The 19,372-nt window shown below is 48.3% G+C and overlaps 1 protein-coding gene across 1 annotated transcript; it reads right to left on the bottom strand.

Moving 5' to 3' along the window:
* Window positions 1–7,040: 7,040 nt before the first annotated feature.
* LOC103809315 (E3 ubiquitin-protein ligase UBR4-like) lies at window positions 7,041–18,993 on the bottom strand (the record flags this gene model as incomplete). Its single annotated transcript, XM_009082144.1, is given in 9 exon segments — window positions 7,041–7,461; window positions 8,147–8,309; window positions 9,387–9,477; window positions 13,722–13,946; window positions 16,032–16,226; window positions 17,148–17,273; window positions 17,565–17,707; window positions 18,376–18,489; window positions 18,754–18,993. Coding segments are annotated over 9 exon segments (1,362 nt in total), but the record flags the coding sequence as incomplete, so codon positions are not given.
* Window positions 18,994–19,372: the final 379 nt, after the last annotated feature.

Genomic DNA, 19,372 nt, shown 5'->3' with positions numbered 1-19,372 from the left:
AAAGGTGTGTGAGCTTGGAGCCAGGGATGCAGCAAGAGAGAATGATGCTGAACAGAGCATCCCTTAACCCGGAGAGGTTGAGACATGCTGGAGCATTTCCTTGGAGACTGTGGCAATATTCATTGCTTCCTTAGTAACCAAACATTTGCATCTGTATTGAGTAGAGCAGCAAATATGCATCGATAAGCCCTTACAGGTTGCTGCAGGTGTGGTTTAGGGCAGTGAGTGCTCTGGCAGCTCATCAAAGATAATTGCAGGACGCTGCAACTTTGATCTGTTCATGCCTAAGTGCACAGCTTCAAGCCTAAATCGAAAGCTTTTCATTCTACAGGTAGCAGGTGGACCCTGCCCTGATTCATTTAGATGCAGAATGACTTTAAAGTTAATAGAATAGGTGATTTCTTCCTCATTGTTCACCCAAATCTGCAGCCTGTGCTGGGCTCAGCGATGGGTTGAGCTGAGCAGCATCCAAAGCTCAGAGCAGAGGGTTAAGTTGAATTGGGATTTATTTTTAGCTCCCTATCTAAATCTCCCTTCCAGAAGCCATTAGCTAATTATTTTCCTTGCCTGCACTGTGAGGTTTTCAGCCTGACAGGTTTGGCATGACACAGGATGAGGAAAAGCATCTTGGTGGGATGGGAGGACTGGATGTGGCTGGTTGGGCACCACTCTGCACCAGGGCTGTTTCCTCTAAGCATCCCATTCCCTGGGCCAGAATTCCTTACCTCCCTACTGGATGTGGCTGGTTGGGCACCACTCATCACCAGGGCTGAGTTTTCTCTAAGCATCCCATTCCCTGAGCCAGAATTCCTTGCCTCCCCTTCTTCTCCATCAGCATGGCACTGCCCTATGGAGGGGATATCACACCCTGGACCACTCGGGGTTCCCATCCTGAAAACCCAGAGAGATGCTCATGATAGCCACAAGAAAACTCAGTGGCAGCAAAGTGAGTCATTGAGCCAAAGCTGTCAGAGAGACTCCCCCCTTGGATTTCCCAATGTCCTGGGGTGTTTCTGAGGGAGAGGTGCTGGGGTGGAGCCCCTTGAGAGCTAAACACCCACTTTTCAGTGGTTCCCAGCCCGTGATGGAGCCTTGGGCTGCTGAACATCTTTCCCTGGCACCAGCTGACGCAGTCACTGAACTCCAAAGTGCTGACAGCAGTGAAACAGGGACTGAGGGAAGAGAAATACTCATGACCTGGCACTTGGGAGATGTACCTTTAGTGTTTGATGTCATCATTTGGGAATTAGCTCGCTGTCATCAAATATTAGGAATAATTAAAGGATGCTGCTGGGTTTACAACACACTCACATTCACTCATTAAGTAAGATGAAAAAAAAAACGGCCTGGGAGAAGCTGCAGGGATTAAACACCTGGAGAAGGGCTTGGGGGGTGTCCCAAACACAGAGGTTTGGATGGTGTGGCCAGCACCAACAACAAGAGAGAACCAGAAACAACCAGAGACAACACCCCAAGTACCCAGCAGGGCTGAAATTGAGATTTTATCAGTGCTGTCCCTGGGTGTTGCTTTTGGCTGTCACTGCTGCCCAAGGTTGTCATTTGTGCCCAAGCCCCAGAGGGTTTCAGCCTCCACAGGAGCATCCTGAGCCCTTTCCCATCCCAATATCCCCATCTTGGGCTGAGGACAGCACTGACTTACCCCAGGGCATGTGCTGAGGGTGACTGAGGTCCTGTTGGCACAACACTTGGGAAAGAACAAGTGGGATTGGTATTACTAACAGTAATTATTGGGTTCATATCATTACGGCAAAGATCTCTCCATCTCAATGACTCGAGCCTGACAGTCCTTAATGAGTGGATATCCCTGGGCTGCCCTGTCCTCTGCCTCCTTCCCCGAAGCAAAACATCTCCCCCTGGGCTGCCCTGTCCTCTGCCTCCTCCCCCAAAGCAAAACATCTCTTTTATTCCTTCTCCAATGGACAATACAGGCCTGGATCAGGAACAGCATGGTCAACAGGAGCAGGGAAGTGATTCTGCCCCTGAACAGACTAAACATGTCAAAGGCTGAACTGAAACCACAAACAGCTTAATTTATCCAATTTCTGCTTAAGATTTGCCCTTTTCTATATCACACACTTTCCCCACTGGAGAAGGGCTGGAGGAAGAGTGTTATTCTGCTTTCCCAGTGGCAAAAGGATATCAATGTGTTCCCCCTGCATGGCAATTAACTGCAGCAGCCCCAGAACCAGACCAGGACTCTCTGCATCAAATCCATTTCTCCTTTGGCTCCAGGGACATTTGAGGACTTGCTGGAGGGTTGCACCAGTTTGGTTGGGGTTCACTCACAGCTCAGGTAATGATTCACCTATAAGTAGCTTATATTTTAGAAGGGAAGGGACCAGGCTGAGTCAGGCAGAGGAGTGTCAGGGTGGTGACATCTTCCCAGAAGGAAGCCCCTGCTTTTTGGAGTGGGAAATCCACTGTGAAGTGCCTGATGCTTCCACGGGGGTAAGGAAGGGGCAGGAGAGCACCTGGCTGCATGAATTAGGCACCAGGGAACATGTCTGAGTCTTCCTGGGTCTGTGGCAACAGTGGGATGAGGGGAAAATCCCTGCAGGGCAGGAGAGAGATTGTAACTCCCACTCCAAATCTGTGACCTGCAGTGCCAGAGTCTGGATGCAGGAACAGCACTGAGCATAGGATGATCCTGTTCTAATAAAGGTTTAATAAGTTCTAGGAAAACAAAATCTTTCCAGAGGCAGCAGCCAGAGCTCCTCACACCCCCGGAAAGCTTCCCATCTCAGGATGGGCTGCTGCCCTTTGGGGAAACTACCTGGGGTGACAACCCAGCACAAGGGCTTGGGCCCCTCCCCATGGCACTTGGACCACTTTAGTCATCATTTTAACCAAAAAGCTTCTCTTCCTACCAGCACTTCTGTCTCCTGGATGGGGAGAGGAATCCCTGCTGATCTCCAGGATTTGGATACAAGGGATAGAGTCAGTTCTGAGCTGAGCTGTTGATGTGAATGGGTAGGAACAATCCTGGCACAAAAAAAATCTGCAAATTAGGGTTTAATCATTACCTTTTTCCCTCTAAGAAACAAGGGAATAACTATTCCTAGAGGCTCAGGTGATTGCAGCTGACTTCTCCCAGCTACTCCATGTACTGAGAGGACATCCCTGAAGTGATTCTGTGCTTCACTCCCCTAAACCCCTTTCCCAGCAGTCCTTGGTTGCTGCACAGTGTGTTTTTTCCCCTGGATCCTTGATTCCCTGCGTGTGAGTTGTGAATCATCCCTGCTTGGGGTGAGAACATAGCCAGCTGAGCCCCAGCAATGTGCTGCAAACAAGTCAAGGCCAATATTGATTTTCTTACCTGGGGTAGTGCAGGGAGCAGAAACGTGACCCAAGGGGTGGCTCAACAAGCTCACATGGACCACGAGAGGTCTGGGATGTGCTAGGAAAGCTGCTCCTTAGGGTGATTGTTCTATGGAACAGCTCAAAACTTGCCTGGTTACACTTGGGAATGTGGACTTGGGTGCTTTTTGTACTCATTTCTTTCACTCACCTGGTTGGGTGATATCTGGTCCCGTCCTTTAACTCCAAGGGTATAAATGGATAAGGAATAAACCCTGAACTGGAAACAAAGGTGACCCAAAAGGTGAAAGTAAGGCAGGGAGGGAATTCTAGAGTATTTGCTTTGCTGCCAGAGCAGACACTGCACAGCAGGTGCTGCCAAGCTCGTGCTCATGGTGTGGCCAGAGGTTATTCCTGAAAAAGGGATGGAAGGGACAAGGCTGGCTGAGCCTGGAATGGCCTTCCTGCTTGGAAAGGTGCTCACCAGCCAAAATCAGCACTGGGGACTCCAGCCAGAGCTGTGGGACTGCAATCCCAAGATGTACCCGTGTATCTCAAGGCTCCACCATGGTCTTGCTGCATGGACACGATCCATGTGTCCTCCCCTGCCTGGAAAACAAGCAGCATGGATACACATCCAGGGACATAAATCACTTCTCCCCCATCGGAAAAAGTCCAAGGCTGAAACATTGCAGCTCACCCTGTGTTTATGCCCAGCAGCTCTAATCCACTGGCTGTTTGAAAATCCTTCCAGGCAATTGCAGTGAGAGACAAAACCTGGGAGAGGAATTTGGCTGGAGAGGCAGTGGGAAGTGCTGGGAGCAGCAGAGGAAAGCTCCCATCCCATCAGACAGCTGTCGGAAAGAGCACTCAGCTGTGCAACACTTCCAGGAGGGCACTGCTGCCTTGGGAAAGGGAATTACAAAGGGAGAAGGCAGCAGGACAAAGGAACCATCATGGAATATGAGGAGGGAGGTGAAGCTTCCCATCCTTACAGAGCAGCCAGGTGGTTTGTCCAGGTACCACATGCCCGAGGGGTTGGTGCCATGGCAGGAGCAGTGGCAGCAGCACCCAGGGAATTCAGGCTCACTGGGGCCTTGGCACCTGCAGCAGGTGTGACAGCCCAGAGTGCTCCTGCCAAAGGTGGTGCCCTCTTCTCCCTGGGAGTGTCATTCCCAGATTAATTAGTAAACAATTACCAGAGCCTGACCCAGTGTGAACAGCCATCGCAGTGTCACATCACCTCAGGTAAGTTCTTGCCCACAGAGTCAGGTCCAAAGCAAGCTCAGAGCTCACAGTGGCTCTTGTGCATCATAAAGGACTTTTTCCCTCAAATAGTATCTTCTAAAAGCACACAAACTCATTTTTTTTGGAGGTTGTCTCTGTTGTTCAGCTCATGGTTTGATTCAGCAGTTTGAGTTGCTTTAGCCATTCTCCCTCAGCTGTCTCCTCTCTTACTTCCAATACCAGTAACACTCCCCCAAAGTCTTTGCTGAATTTCCCAGTCCTGGGGATTTTGCAGCCTGGAGCTCTTTGTCTTTGTGCAGCACAGAGGATGTTGAAGGAGCCTCTGTGTGTGGTACTGCAGCAGCTGCAACTTTCCAAAACATTTTCCTTTTGTTCTTGTCCCTCTCCAGGTCTTCTGGGGTTGTTATTGTCAGCCCTTAGTCCTTCTCAGGCTGTTTCCACCTTCTTTTCAGTTCTGGCTTGTCCATAAATCACAGCTCTCCTGTGCTCTGGGCAGGGAGACACTCCATACACTGCCTTTGTTTTCCAAAACACATCCCTGGGCCATTACAAACCCATTCAGAGTAGCTCTGAGGAGCTAAGAGCAGCTGTACTTGTAAGAACACAGTTTATAACTTTTCTTTAAGGTCCCATCTCCTCATTGTCGTATCAACATCGGTGAACAAATGATCACATTCTGCTCCTCGAAAGATCCTGGAAAGGATCTTGATCCGATTTCATGGCTAGAAGAGGAATTATTTGGCTGGTAGAAACTTGAACAGTTCCTGCAAAGGCAGAGACTGTTTGGGCAGAAAACCTGTGTCAGCACAAGTGGAGCAAACCAGGATTTCCAGGAGCATAAACTGGAGCTATGCTGATGTTCCCTCACTGGGAAAGCTGCAAACAGCTACTGCCAAGGTGTGTAACTCCTTCCTTTGCCAGGCAAAGCTGCAGAGCAAAAGTTAAACTGTCTGGCACACTGAGGCTGTGGCAAAGGGGAAATGATCTCTTTTTGCCAGCAAAGACAGGATGGAGGAGGCTAGCAGGCAGCAGGTGTTCCTCACAGCATTCCATGTCTCCTTAACAATTCTCATGTGGAGCTTAACCACACTCAAGGTTACACCACCAACAACTGGACACATGGTGTGGTTTCAGCCTTGCACCATATTGTGAGAACCTTCAGAACCACAGCCATAAAACTTGGTTTCTTGTTACCTGTTCCCTGCTGCTTCCAGGAATCACAGATTTGGAAGGTTATTTCCACTCCGCAAGGATTTTAGCAGTGCTGGGGTGAGCAACACTTGGGCATCCACCCAGAGGAGCATTACAGGAGAAAAGACTGTTAGGTCTGGCTTTACAGTGCTCTTAAAACAAGGTGTGTTTGCTTTTTGATGTGGCTCAAAGGCAGGTGAGGAGCAGTATCACTGCACTAAAGAACAAACTCCACATCAGCCCCTCCTGTACCTCCACAAGGCAAGAGAGAGTTACTCAACCCACTGCCAGGCCTCGAGTCCCTGACAGGACACTAACCCAAACCTCTCCACATCTGCTACTCAGTTCTGCCACAGCAGCAACCCCAGGACTGATATAAGCACCCCCAGAACTGAGAAGAAAACCAGTGCAGCCTCAGCACCCCCAGAACTGAGAAGAAAACCAGTACAACCTCATCCCTGTGCTAATTGCCAAATCCTAACACGTGGCCAACACCAACAAACAGCATCAAATCGACTGATGAGTTCTTCAGCCTCCAAAGTTGTTGTTTCTGGGCTGGGACAGAGAGAGGATTGCGGAAATTCAAGTTCAAACAGAGACAAGGAAGACAGGGAAAGCTTTATTAGATTCCACCACGTGTCAGCTGGTTACAGGAGAGCAGAACTGGTGGTCAGGGGGAGTCCCCAGCATGCACAGGTGGGTGAGGAAGGACAAGGCTGTATTCGAAGCAGTGGCTCAGGGCAGGCCATGCACACGATGCAGACGAGCAGGAGGGCACTGGCCAACTCCAGCAGTGTGCACGGGCTCTGGAACATGCATTTGGCTGAAGCTGAAAGGTTTATCAGAGAGAGAAGATAAGTTTGATGTGAGTAGATCCCTCTGAGGATGCTGTCACCATCGGAGGCACAAGGTGCACTCTTGCTTTGGATACAGCCTTGGGGGAGAGGCAGGTGAGGACAGACCCCGTGATATGCAACATGCCTTGAGAGGGGAACACGGAGCTCCTGCCCACCCCCAGGTGAAGGAAGGGTGGAAGGAAATGTTGTCCTTGCAGGGCACATGTCCCTAAGGCTCATGTCCCATAGGGAACCTGCTCTGCACAGTTACTCAGTCAGTGCCTGGTTGCTCACTGGGAGCTTTTTGCTTCCTGTGGCTCCTTGTCCACACTAAGGGCTGGACAGAGCAACAGCTCTGAGCCCTGAAAGAAGGAGCTCTGAAAGAGAAGGGGAGAGAGAACTTGGCATTTAGGCTACTGCCTGTTTCAAGTACTAGTCAAGCCCATCTTACCCATTTGTTCGATTTATTTAACTTCAAAGAGGTGCACACTAAAGCATTAAGATTCACTGGTTTGGATTCCTCTCTGTACAAGTTCTTTCAACCAGCTTGAATACAACAAGGCTTTACAGATAGAAGCACTGAAATACAAGATAAAACAAATCTAAATTCCAAATCACTCCAAGAAGAAAAAAAATGGTAGAAAATAAAAAAAAAGAAACCAAAACAAACAAAAAAAAAATAAACCCAACAAAAAAAACTGCAGCACTCCTCAGGGAAGGGACAGACTGCACAAGGAGGAACACAAAGGGGTGGAAGGCCAAGCTAGTGTAGTCTCTGCCCAATGCTTCTCTGTGCTGGTGGCTCAAGGGATGGAGTTCAAAAGATCCTTGAGGAAACTGTCAGGATCACTGATTTCTGATAAGAGTCCTTGAAACAAAAGAAGACAAGATTTAAGAATTAGATCCATGAGGCTGTTCCTCCTGCTCCACAGGAGGGATTTGTGCTAGGGCATGTGTAAGTCACTCATGACAGCTGCAATGTTATTTTAGGTCTGAACACAAGGAGGATAAAGCCTTGTTGGATGCATGTGCAGAAGGGACTGAAATGTGTACATTGAATCCATATGGCACTTGTGCAGCTACAGGGATCCTGCTCTGCTCCATACACTGGACAGCAAGAGACTGGCCTGAGGCACCACTAACCCATGACAGAAGTAAAAGCAGCTTCTCTGCATGTTTTCAGCATCTCCTGAGGATCCCAAAATCTCTTCAGCAGGAGCTCTGCCTGCTCCCAACTGCTGTCTCCAGTGCATGGTCACAGTTTATCAGCCTTCAACCACTTACACCCCAAAACAGCTTCAAGCTGTGCTATGTCTGTGTAACAGAGCAGAGGGAGGAACTGCAGGATCAGGTGGGAGAGATTTTCCTGCCTGGGGATGCTCAAAGCATGTCCCAACTGTTACTGAGATGGTTTAGGCCATAGCTGGAGTGCTGATGTCTCTCCTCTCACTGGCTCATCCAAACAAGCTGCAGCAGTGTCAGGAATGCTGCTGTCTCCAGCAAGCAGCAGTCACGAGTTGCACAAGGGAGCCTATAAAAGGGAAAGCACTTACCAGCCACATCCAAAAACTCAGAAAACGTTTCCACTGGCATGAACTCCTCCTGGAAGGTTTTCAGGGCCTTGTCTGCAGCTTCGTGTATTGGCATGTCGTTGTGTCGGATGAACTCAGCAAGAGAGTAGGACCAGCCTCCCTCTGTGTTACTGGTAGGCACCTTCTGAGGGGGGAAATGACACCAAATCAGGTCAAAAAAGAATGAGTTAGAAGAGTAACTGCAAACCATGGTGCCTTCTCCCATTGCTCCTGGACTTGTATCCCTTGAGCCTCTTGCAAACAAGTCACACAGAAAAAGTTACCCCATATGTGACTTCATGAATGAAACAAGGTCATAGGCACTTTCTCACCCTAAGGACTGAATCCTTTTTGGAAGCTGCAGGTTTCTTTCTGATGGATGTCCAAACTTCCTTCCTTACCCAACCTGTTCCCTGGCACAGCTCAGACTGTGCTTATTTGCACGAATGGAGAGAAAAATGGACAGGAAAAACAAGCAAACACACAGTACAGAAGTGCTGCCAACTGGAAAAGTCTCTGAGTTCTTCAGCTACTGAACTGCAAGGGGTACAATAAGGACAGGTGGTCTCCTGAGGCCTTTGTGCTCATACAAGGGGAAGAAGAAAGAGGTAGGAGGAAGGAATTCTTCCCTGTGAGGGGGATGAGGCACTGGCACAGGTTGCCAAGAGCAACTGTGGCTGCTCCATCCCTGGAAGTGTCCCAGACCAGGCTAGACAGGGCTTGGAGCAACCTGGGTTGGTGGAAGGTGTCCCTGCCCATGGCAGGAGTGGGATGAGATGAGCTTTAAGGTCCTTCCAACTCAGGCCATTCTGGGATTCTGTGAAGTTTTACATTTACAAGGAACTTGGAAAAAGAGGTTTCAAACTTGGCATTCAAACACAAGTAGCTTCTTGGTTTAGAAAGCTGCTACAGATGAAGCTGGAGAGGGACTCTGTTAGGAACTGCAGGGACAGGACAAGGAGGAATGGGGAGAAGTTGAAAGAGGGAAATTCAGATATTAGGAAGACATTTTTCCTTGTGAGGGTGGTGAGACACTGTCCCAGGTTGCCCAGGGAGGCTGTGGCTGCCCCCACCCTGGCAGTGTTCACAGCCAGGTTGGCTAAAGCCTTGAGCAACCTGCTCTGGTGGGAGGCGTCCCTGCCCAGGGCAGGGGGTTGGGGCTGGATCATCTCTAAGCTCCATTCCAACCCCTTATCATTCTATAATACCCTGATTTTCTTACCTTGAACATGTTGTAAATGAGATCTACGAGTGCCCAGAAGAGCAGCCCAGAGCGGTACGTGGCATACTCCTTCACTGTCTTATCTGCCAGTCTGGGGAGATAATAAAATCAATCTTAGAGTTAATCACTTCCCTGTGCTTTGGTAACCCATTTGATGAATAGAGTGAAAGCTGAAACAGCCAAAGAGCCCATCAATAACACACAGGGGAATGGCTCTGAGGAAGCTTTGCTGTGTGCTCTTGGACATGAAACAAACATTGGGCACCTGAGAGTTCTCTGCAATGATTCCCAAGGCTGGGAATTGACTTTACCAGCTGGGCCTGGTGAAACCAGAGCAGGTTTGCCAATAAAACCTTCTTTCCCAGGAAGAAAACAAGCACAGAGGGAAGTGGATTGCTATGTTGGAAGTCAACAGCAAAGTAGGAAAAAACAACTTACAGCCCTTGTTTGTCCATTCACTGCTTGGAGTAGAGCAGATTCCTGAAGGAATAACTAAATCTAGGATTCAGACACAGTGTCCATATCAGAGAACACAATTTTGCTTCTAACTCACAACAGCCTTTCTGCAAGACTCTGAGGGAAATCTCTTGTCCTTGAGGAAATGGAGGAATTTCCATTTAATATTTTCTTTGTTATTCTCTCTCCATGAAAGGATTTCTTTTGGAAATCCAGCACCTGGCTAAAGGAATGCTCCCAAAGGTGCAGAGCTGTGCTGGGATAACAGCTCCCAAAGTTTACAGGATTAATCACAAACAGGTTCTGGCAAGGTGGAACCTCCTGCCAGCAACTCTAATGGGTTTGGAATTTTCTTGCATGTGTTTCTCAGGTACATCTGCCCCATCACATGCTGCTTCCTGCTCAGCACTTAAAAGCTTAGGAAGCAAAAAAAAAAAACAACAAAAAACAAACCCTTTTTTTTTTTTAAGCATCTTGAACCAGCTCAGCTACTACAAGTCAGCAAGACAACAGGGTATTGCCTGACCATGGCCCAAGTGCAATCTGCCACAGGTTGGGGTTTTTTTTGGGGGGAAATAGGCATTTTGCTGCTCTTATTAAAGACTCCATTTGTGTGTCTGCCCTGAAAACAGACATCTTAGTAGGTGGCAGCCTGCCTGGGCAGCTCAGCTTAATTATTTAAGGGAAAACCAATTAGTAAAGGTGACTAAATTTCCACGGGAAGAGCAGCAACTTTAGAGTGAGGCTAATTCCAACCTCCCAAATACTGCAAGACAGACTTTCCTTTTATGTGACTGGGTCTGATCTAATTGGACTCTGCTCCTTTAATTGAAAACTAAAAGGCCCTTGTGGGTTAGGGCTGGTAGTTACCTCCTGGAACAGCTATTTCATGTAAGAGCTGCTGCATCACATTCCTGTGAGCTGGTTCAGCTCATCAGCTGCACAGGGATTGCCAGCAGAGAGACAGACATGGACACTTGGGAAGCCTCACTTCCCTCAGGAATAGTTTAGAAAGGTCATAGGAGCAAAAGGGAAAAAAAAATAAAATCAGAAGGGTATTTTCCTCCCAAGCTCCAGATGAGAAATGGCTATAGGATTTTGCCAGGCAGAATTCCTGGTTCAGTAACAAGGAACACTTGGTTCAGTTCTTTGGAAGCTGAATATAATGCAAATTACACTTAGGAGGAAAAAAAAAAAAAAAAGAATCAACCCAGAACTCTGATCCTCTCTGGTAATTACCTCTGGGTTTAAACACACAGTGTTTCCAAAACATGGAAGGTGCTGAGCATCAAACCCTTTGGTTTTGCAGACAGCTGTGATCCCACAGCTCCTGGCAGAGACAAAAGCCATTCTTGGCTAGATTCTCCCCAAATCTGCCTTACACTGACTCCTCCAGCTGAGGAGCTGCATAGACACCTCACCATGGGACAGGCAGGATTTGCTGCCTTGAGCACAAGGAATGCAGAGCATCTCTGCATCTTTATTTATCAGATTTTTCAGCTCCTGAGTTGATCCTGACCCTGTTGGTTCCTACAGTGACTCCTCTCTATCTCTCCCTGCAAAGAGAGTCCTTGAGCCTCTCTAACCTTCAGCCCACCCCAATGTTCTCAGCATGGAGCTGCTCCCAGACAATACCATCCAAACTGGAATGCTAATTTTAATCTTCTGCATGCAGACCTATCACTGTGGTGTCACAGCCATTGGCTTCCTCCTGCCTCAGCCTACAAATCCAAGGTATTGGCACTTATCTGCAGAGTGTTTCACCATCCATAGCCTTCTTCCTGCTTTTCCACAAGAATAAATAAGCACAGAGCTTGGAAATGAGAATTGTCACATTTCTATTTCGGAGAGGCTTTATCAGCAGAAGGCTTTGTGCTCTCTTAGTCTGCAGAGATTAAAGAAAGCCCTTGAATAAACCTTGACATAATTCCTGAGCACTATTTCGGAGTGTTTTCCCCTGAAATTCCAAAGATTGGATGGTTCAAGCTGCAAGTTTCTTGCTATGTCTGTTTCAATATGCTTTTATTACACAAATGTTTGAGGATGGAACCCAATCATTTACTGAGGGTTTAAAAAACACCCAACAGCAAACCCACCCAGAGCCTTCCCAACCCACATGGAAAGCAGCCTGGGAAAACAGCCCTCCAGGTTAAGATCTGCCTGAATTCTGGGATTCAGGTGATAAGGTACCCCCTGAGCCTCCTGGAGAAGAGGAGGCTCAGGGAAGACCTTCCCACCCTCTGCAACTCCCTGACAGGAGGTTGGAGTCAGGTGGAGGTTGGTCTCTTCTCCCAGGCAACCAGCAGCAGGACAAGAGGGCACAGACTCAAGCTCTGCCAGGGGAGGGTTAGGTTGGATATTAGGAAGAGATTTTTTTTTCTGGAGAGAGTGCTCAGGCATTGGAATGTGCTGCCCAGGGAGGTGGTGGATTCACCATCCCCGGAGGTTTTCAAGCTGAGACTGGATGTGGCACTTAGTGCCATGGGCTAGTAACCACAGTAGGGTTGGACTTGATGATCTTGGAGGTCTTTTCCAACCTGGTTGATTCTATGATTCTATGATCTCCTGGATCTGTTAAACTCCTTTTCCCAGAATTCAGGCAGAGTGGTAGAAATAAGAGACAGAAGATAGGCTGAGCTTGAAACCAGCAGAGAAATCAATAGAGGAGCTCCTTTCAAGGCTCTTCTCCTGCCTCTAAGAGCATTGCTGCATGCTGTGTTGTGTGGAGCTACAATGAAATGACTTTATCAAACACCTAATTAATGTCATCAGCATAAGAATGCCCTTTAAGGCGACTTAGAATAATAATGAATTGATTCCTAATTATGACAGCTATTCCAAATCATCCTTTCAGAAACTGGAATTCCCTGTCTGGAAACATAGGCCTTTGTCAGGCAGCACAGTCACTTATTCCTGGGCTTCAAGTGCCTGACAGCTGCTATTGATTTCTTTCTTCTTTAAAAGCAATGGCATTTGATTTCTATTTCTATTTTGCTATTTGAGGGAGGCTTGAGGCACTGATCAAAGAGCACAGGAAGAGCTTCTTTGGGGAGGCAAGCAGGGAGTGTGCTACAGCTCTGAGGCTGCACATGGCAGGAGTTACTGAGCAGTAACTGAGGAGTTACTCCAGTGCTTCCCTGAGATAGGGGGAAAAAGATTCTTAACTAGGAAAATCATTGTTTCTACCCAGCAGCTGATCCTCTCCAGACAACATCCAGAATTGAATGCTGGTGCTCAAACCAGCACTGGGATATGGCTGCAGCTTCTCAGGGCCAGGCTGGATGGGGGATGGAGCAATCTGAGCTAGTGGAAGTTGTCCCTGCCCATGGCAGGATGTGGAATGAGATGTGTGTGTGTCAGTTGGGAGAAGAGAAGGCTCCAGGGAGACCTTACAGCCCTTTCCAGTGCCTAAAGGGGATCCAAGAGAGCTGGAGAGGGACTTTGGACAAGGGCCTGGAGGGACAGGACAAGGGAGAATGGCTTCCCACTGCCAGAGGGCAGGCTGATATGGGATATTGGGAAGGAATTCCCCCATGTGAGGGTGATGAGGTACTGGAATGGATTTCCCAGAGCAGCTATGGCTGCTCCATCCCTGGAAGTGTTAAAGATCAGGTTGGATGGGACTTGGAGCAACCTGGGCTGGTGGGAGGTGTCTATGCCCATGGCAAAGGGTGGAATGAGATGACCTTTAAGGCCCCTTCCAACCCAGATCAGTCTGGGATGATTCAATAGCTCTGCAACACTGAGTATAAAGCTCCCTAGAAGGGTTAGCATCTGGTGCTGTACACAGACTCCTTCCCTTCCCTCCCCACGGGCTGTGAGAGGCTGTGTGACAGGGACAGGAGCACAGCTGTGCACAGCTGGGAGGTGCTGGCTGACCTGCTGGCTCCCCCTGGTGACACCACTCGCGCGTGGGAGGTGACCAGGAGCCGTTTGAGGATCTCCACTCTCATGGCTTTCCACTTCTCCGGGGGAGAGATGTGCAGTGCCAGCACCGTGTAGTAATGGGGTCCATCCACCTCGTAGGCACTCTCCACCCACTTCTCCTTGGGGTGCTCCAGGAAGCTCTGCAGGTTCTTCTCTTCCCTTGAAGTTGCCCGAGTTCTGAAACACAACAAAAGTTTCAGCAGCTGCTCTGGCTCTGACAGGTTATTTGCTGCTTCCCAGGAGTTTTAGGGTACTGTATCCAGTGAATCAGAGGATGTCAAGGGGCTGGAATAAACCCTAAAGATCACCCAGTCCCAACCCTCACTGCTATGGGCAGGGACACCTTCCATTAGAGACCAGGAGTCCTGCAGTCCTAGGAAAAGCAGTGGTAGCTGTGCATCATCAGCTTCTCCTTGGGCACCATCAGCTTCTCCCCAAATCCACCCACTGGTTGGGGATTTGCTCCCAGTGGGCACCATCAGCTTCTCCCCAAATCCACCCACTGGTTGGGGATTTGCTCCCAGTGGGCACCATCAGCTTCTCCCCAAATCCACCCACTGGTTGGGGATTTGCTCCCAGTGGGCACCATCAGCTTCTCCCCAAATCCACCCACTGGTTGGGGATTTGCTCCCAGTGGGCACCATCAGCTTCTCCCCACATTCACCCACTGGATGAGCATGTGCTCCCAGTGGAGCACACAATCCCAGCAAACTCATCTTCCTTGGAGCTGTGCATGGCCCTACAGAGGTTTGAAGGCAGCCAGCATTGCCCCAGTAGAAGACAACACTACTGTAGAGCTATTTTTCCTTATTTTAGAGGAAAAAATGGAGCCAGACCAGGCAGTTCATGTATTCAAGCTGTGCCACCTCCTGTCTGACACTACATACTTGACTGCAGCTCCTACAGCCACACCTGAATCAATCTCATTATTCATCTACTGCAAAAGCAAACCCTGAGAAGACAAAGGCCAATTTCAATCCCCAAAAGATAATGTGCTTACTGGAAGCTTATCTATATCATTTCTTTCCTCTCCCCTAGCTCCAGCCTCTTCAGGAGTGCTGACATCCCAGAACTGACTGTGTGAGCTCTGTGTTACAGAAGGCTTTGTGAAGGTGCATCACACTTCACCACATCAAGGCAAGACCCTTGATTTTTAAGTGATTTTAAGTGAGAGATACTCTCTCCCTGTAAATAAAGCAGCATCCTAGCAGATAAAGCTGCTTGGGTCAGGGTTGTGGGACCTTTTCATTGCTGGTAGCAAACTAGTAGCTCTTAATTTTCTCCATTTAATACTGATATGTCTTTGAAAAAAAAATCCATCTGGAAATGACATTTTTCCATAGCTGCCCAGTGGGTTCTGGGTTCTGTAAGGTCCATTCCAACCCCTAAATTCTATGATTTTATGACTCTCTGTGGTGCCAGCAAACAGCCTGAAGAGATGAAAAGAATAGCTTCATTTCTTTGTCTCCCAAAGGACTGGGGTAACAATAGCCCAGGGATCTGGAGATAGTATTCAAAACAATAGACAAATTGTATTAGAGCCAAAAAGTTGATTAGTTCCAGCAGGAAAGTGAGAGATATTTCCCTGTGCTGCATTCAGAGTGACCTTGGTTGTAGATGTGTATTTTAAATATTTATACTCTTATCTAATTAGTATTACTTTCTGGTATCTAACTGCTCAAAAGATAAGATACATGGACATCCCATTTTTGCATGCTCAGGACCAGCTCATGCATCCCAAAGTATCTGGATGCCTATGGATCTGTACTGAGCCACAGTGTCATGCCAAAGCATTAAAAATACCAGGAAAATCTGATAGACCTAAGCCCTCCAGGGTGGAAACAAAACTGTGTGATTTGAATAGTGGGAAAAAAAAAGATAGTTTTCAACTAACAATTATTTCCTCACAGTGTCTCTTCTGTCTGCTCAGGAGAAAATGAAGCTGGCAGTGTTTCTTTCATCTAATAACCCTGTTGCTCACCCCAGAGGTAATAATTACATCTCGAATGGAAAGAGAAGCTAATTCCCACTTGCTTTTCCTCAATGGGTTCCCTGTTATCCTGCATGTCCAGGCGGCAACGCTTTCCTCCAAACAATGTAAATCCCTAACAACCTACTTAAGATGTGCAATTTAGTTCCTCCTCAAACTTTTGTGCGGTGATTTCCCATCTTTCTTGCCTCATACCCATGACAAAGCCCAGACTGCAGCACTTAAAAGACCTTTCCGAGGCTCAGAGTTGTTGCTGAGAGAAAGGTACTCACGTGTTGAGGACGTAGAGCACCGTGTGGATGATGTAGGGGATGAGGTGGATGTTGCTCTCCCTTCCTCCTCCCCCGGTGTCTATGCTGAAGGATTGCTCCATGGCAAAACGGAGGAAGAGCAGTTTGATGTCATGGACATTGAGCTGGTAGGTGGGTTCTCTCTGCCCCGTGCACTCCTGGAGGTATGTGTTGTGCCTGGAAAGCAGCAGGAAGAGTTGTTTCATTAAAAACTTGACTCAGATTTCTTCTTCCACAGAATCTGAGCTTTAAAAGAATGAACAGGGTATTAAAATGCAGCCAGTGCTACCTTGGATTAACCTCCCCAAAGGGAGGCTCTCAGCTTACTCTGGCAAATCCAATTCCATCTGCAGACACATAGACACTCAGCAATACTGTTTTCCCATGGTCAGGGCTTGGGATATGGGAAATGCATTCAGGATGTTAACATTCCTGATTCCATAGAACCCCAGACTGGTTTGGGTTGGAAGGACCTTAAAGCCATGGGCAGGGACGCGTCCCACTAGCCCAGGTTGCTCCAAGCTCCATCCAATGTGGCCTGGAACACTTCCAGGGTTGGGACAGCCACAGCTTCTCTGGGCAACCTGGGCCAGTGCCTCATCCCCCTCAAGGGAAGAATTTTTTCCTCATATCCAATCTAAACCTATTTTTTCCTCAGGTTAAAAACTTCTGACATGACTGTACAAACCTAGCACGAGGTGGACCAGAATCCTGACAACAGGATCTCCATCTGCTCCAGGCCTCACTGCCATCCAACAGACATTTGGGAATCTACACCAATCCTTTGGTGTCTGACAGGTTTCTTTTGTAAAGCAGGGGGTCACTGGGCCACAACTGAATCAACACTGCACCTTCAGGAGTTACTGGGGCTAAGGAGGTCATGAAATTACTTATATGAAGCCAAGAACCAAACACACACCTGAATGTTTTTTGGGAGATATACTCATGATGATAGAAACTTGAAATGGCTCAGGTTTACTAAGGTCTAGCTGCCACCAACTTTGATTGCATGATTTTAAACATGCAAAGCTCTGTGGCAATGTACTGACTCATTCACCCAAATGCAAAACAGCTGGAAAAGAAACTTCTCCTACTCACCTTGCTAAGCACGTGGCAAAAGCAGACTCTGGCACGTGAGGTCCCCAGACTGGCAGGAGCCCATTGCACTTGGTGTTGGCATTCTGCAGGGCTGCACTCTCCCACTCCTCTCGGCCACGAGCCAGTCTGTGTGGGGAAAGAGAGCCACACCCAGGCAAGTGAGAAGGATGCAAGCTTTGGTCTGAGAAAACATCCCCAAAAATGATTATTCCACAGCTTCTTTAAATTATGGACTTCGCTTGCCAGTGGCCAGGCCTGACCAATATTAAAGCAGACCACAAGGAGAAGCTTCTGGCTGTAAAAAGTGATCAACTCCTAATCAAACTCATTCTGATTCCTACAGCTGAGTGCCACGATCCCAAACCACCTTGGAAAAGAACTTCAGCCACCAGTGCCCAGCCTGAGACCAGGACATACCTCACAGCTGCAAGGTGGCAGTCGTAGTGGACGATGTTGAAGTGAGAGACTGTGCTGTATCCTTGTTGTTTTCGGGGCTTGTTCTCAAACTCCTCCAGGGCAACACGTTTGGTGAAGGTGTAAATGCCCAGGACTTTGGTAGGCTGCAATGACACCACAGCTGTGCACAGACCCCTCACTGCTGCAGCAGCTCACACTGCAGGGGGTTTAACCTCTTCCAATCCCAACCTCAAACTTAAACTGCTCACATCTCCTTCACTGCTGCAGCAGCTCACACTGCAGGGGGTTTAACCTCTTCCAATCCCAACCTCAAACTTAAACTGCTCACATCTCCTTCACTGCTGCAGCAGCTCACACTGCAGGGGGTTTAACCTCTTCCAATCCCAACCTCAAACTTAAACTGCTCACATCTCCTTCACTGCTGCAGCAGCTCACACTTTGTGCTGGTTTGACATTTCCACTCCCAACCTCAAAGTTAATCTGATCATCTACTTTTCCAGCTTTCACTGAAAACACACTTCAACTTCCCAACTCCTCTGGAATTACTGATCTCAAGAATCAAACCTGAGATTTCCTGATTTCCCAGTGCCAATGCCCCAACCTTTGTGCAGCCACATAGTGGGCAAGTGCCACCAGCTGGTGAGAGGGCTCTGAAAAAGAAGATCCAGGTAAAGGGATATGCAAATCTCTTTTTGCCTGGATCCCTCATCTCCCTTCACCTGAATCCCTCACCTCCCTTCACCTGAATCCTTCATCTCCCTTTACCTGGAACCCTCACCTCCCTTTACCTGGAACCTCCATCTCCCTTTACCTGGAACTTGTATCCCTCTCTGCAGATGCAGCAGGTCAGACCTGGTTCCTCTATCAGCTCCTCCATCTGTTTAAGCAGCGCAGTCTTGGTCACTACCTGACCCTTTTCATTTGTCTGCAAGAGAGAACAGCCCAGACAAGTCAAACAGAATGCTGACCACCAGCATCCCCAGCCCTGGAACTGCAATGCCCACCCCACTCCCAGTCTGCTGTTAGCAACCATGTTTACTCTGCAGGCAGCACAGGCCAACTGAGGCTTGAGCTCTGCAGTACATGTGTCAATAAATCATTTCCTACAACCCCTTGTGTGGCAGTTTTAGCCAGACAGAAAGCAAAGCCCATGAGATCACTGCTCTGCTGTCAGTGCCCCAGACATTACCGTCATGCCCAGGGTGCCCAAGGCCTTCTGCCTCATGGCCATGGCCATTCGCTTCTTCTCCGCACGCGTCTCCTTGCGGGCGGCGTCGATCTTCTTGTTCACCTCTGGGTGTTCCCTCAGAGCCTCCAGAAGGTTCTCTGCTAAGGTCCCAATCCCTTCATCACTAGACACTTGCTCCAGTTTGTGCAGGTTGGTAATTGAGTCTGTTCCTATTAGCACCTAAGAGGGATGCAAAGAGCACTGTGTTCAGAAAAGGGAGCACAGGAGAGTGTTCCCTCCAGTCCTACCTTGGCAGCAGCACTGATCTGAAACAACTTCTGCCAAGTGTCTTCCTTTCTTCCTTGATGCTTCTTTCTGGACCCTGAAGCTGTGTATGAGACTGGAGCAATGTGCCTCTCCACTGGCTGTTACTAAGAGCTTGGATGGGGATATTGGATAAAACATTTGGTTTATTGTGTGAGGAGACATTGTGTTGCCTTAAAACAACAACCAGGCCCTAAGCAGCTTATAAACACTATGGACTATCACAGTCCTAAAGCAGTTTTTCTTCACACTGGTGTGAAAATCTCACACCACACAGCATGGAAGTCCAAATCATATAATCAGCTGGGTTGGAAAA

This window comes from Acanthisitta chloris, unplaced genomic scaffold (assembly GCF_000695815.1).
Source record: "Acanthisitta chloris isolate BGI_N310 unplaced genomic scaffold, ASM69581v1 scaffold22979, whole genome shotgun sequence".
Taxonomy (NCBI): Eukaryota; Metazoa; Chordata; class Aves; order Passeriformes; family Acanthisittidae; genus Acanthisitta; species Acanthisitta chloris.
Note: the sequence above shows the minus strand (reverse complement) of the source record. Positions and strands in the feature narration are given on the sequence as shown.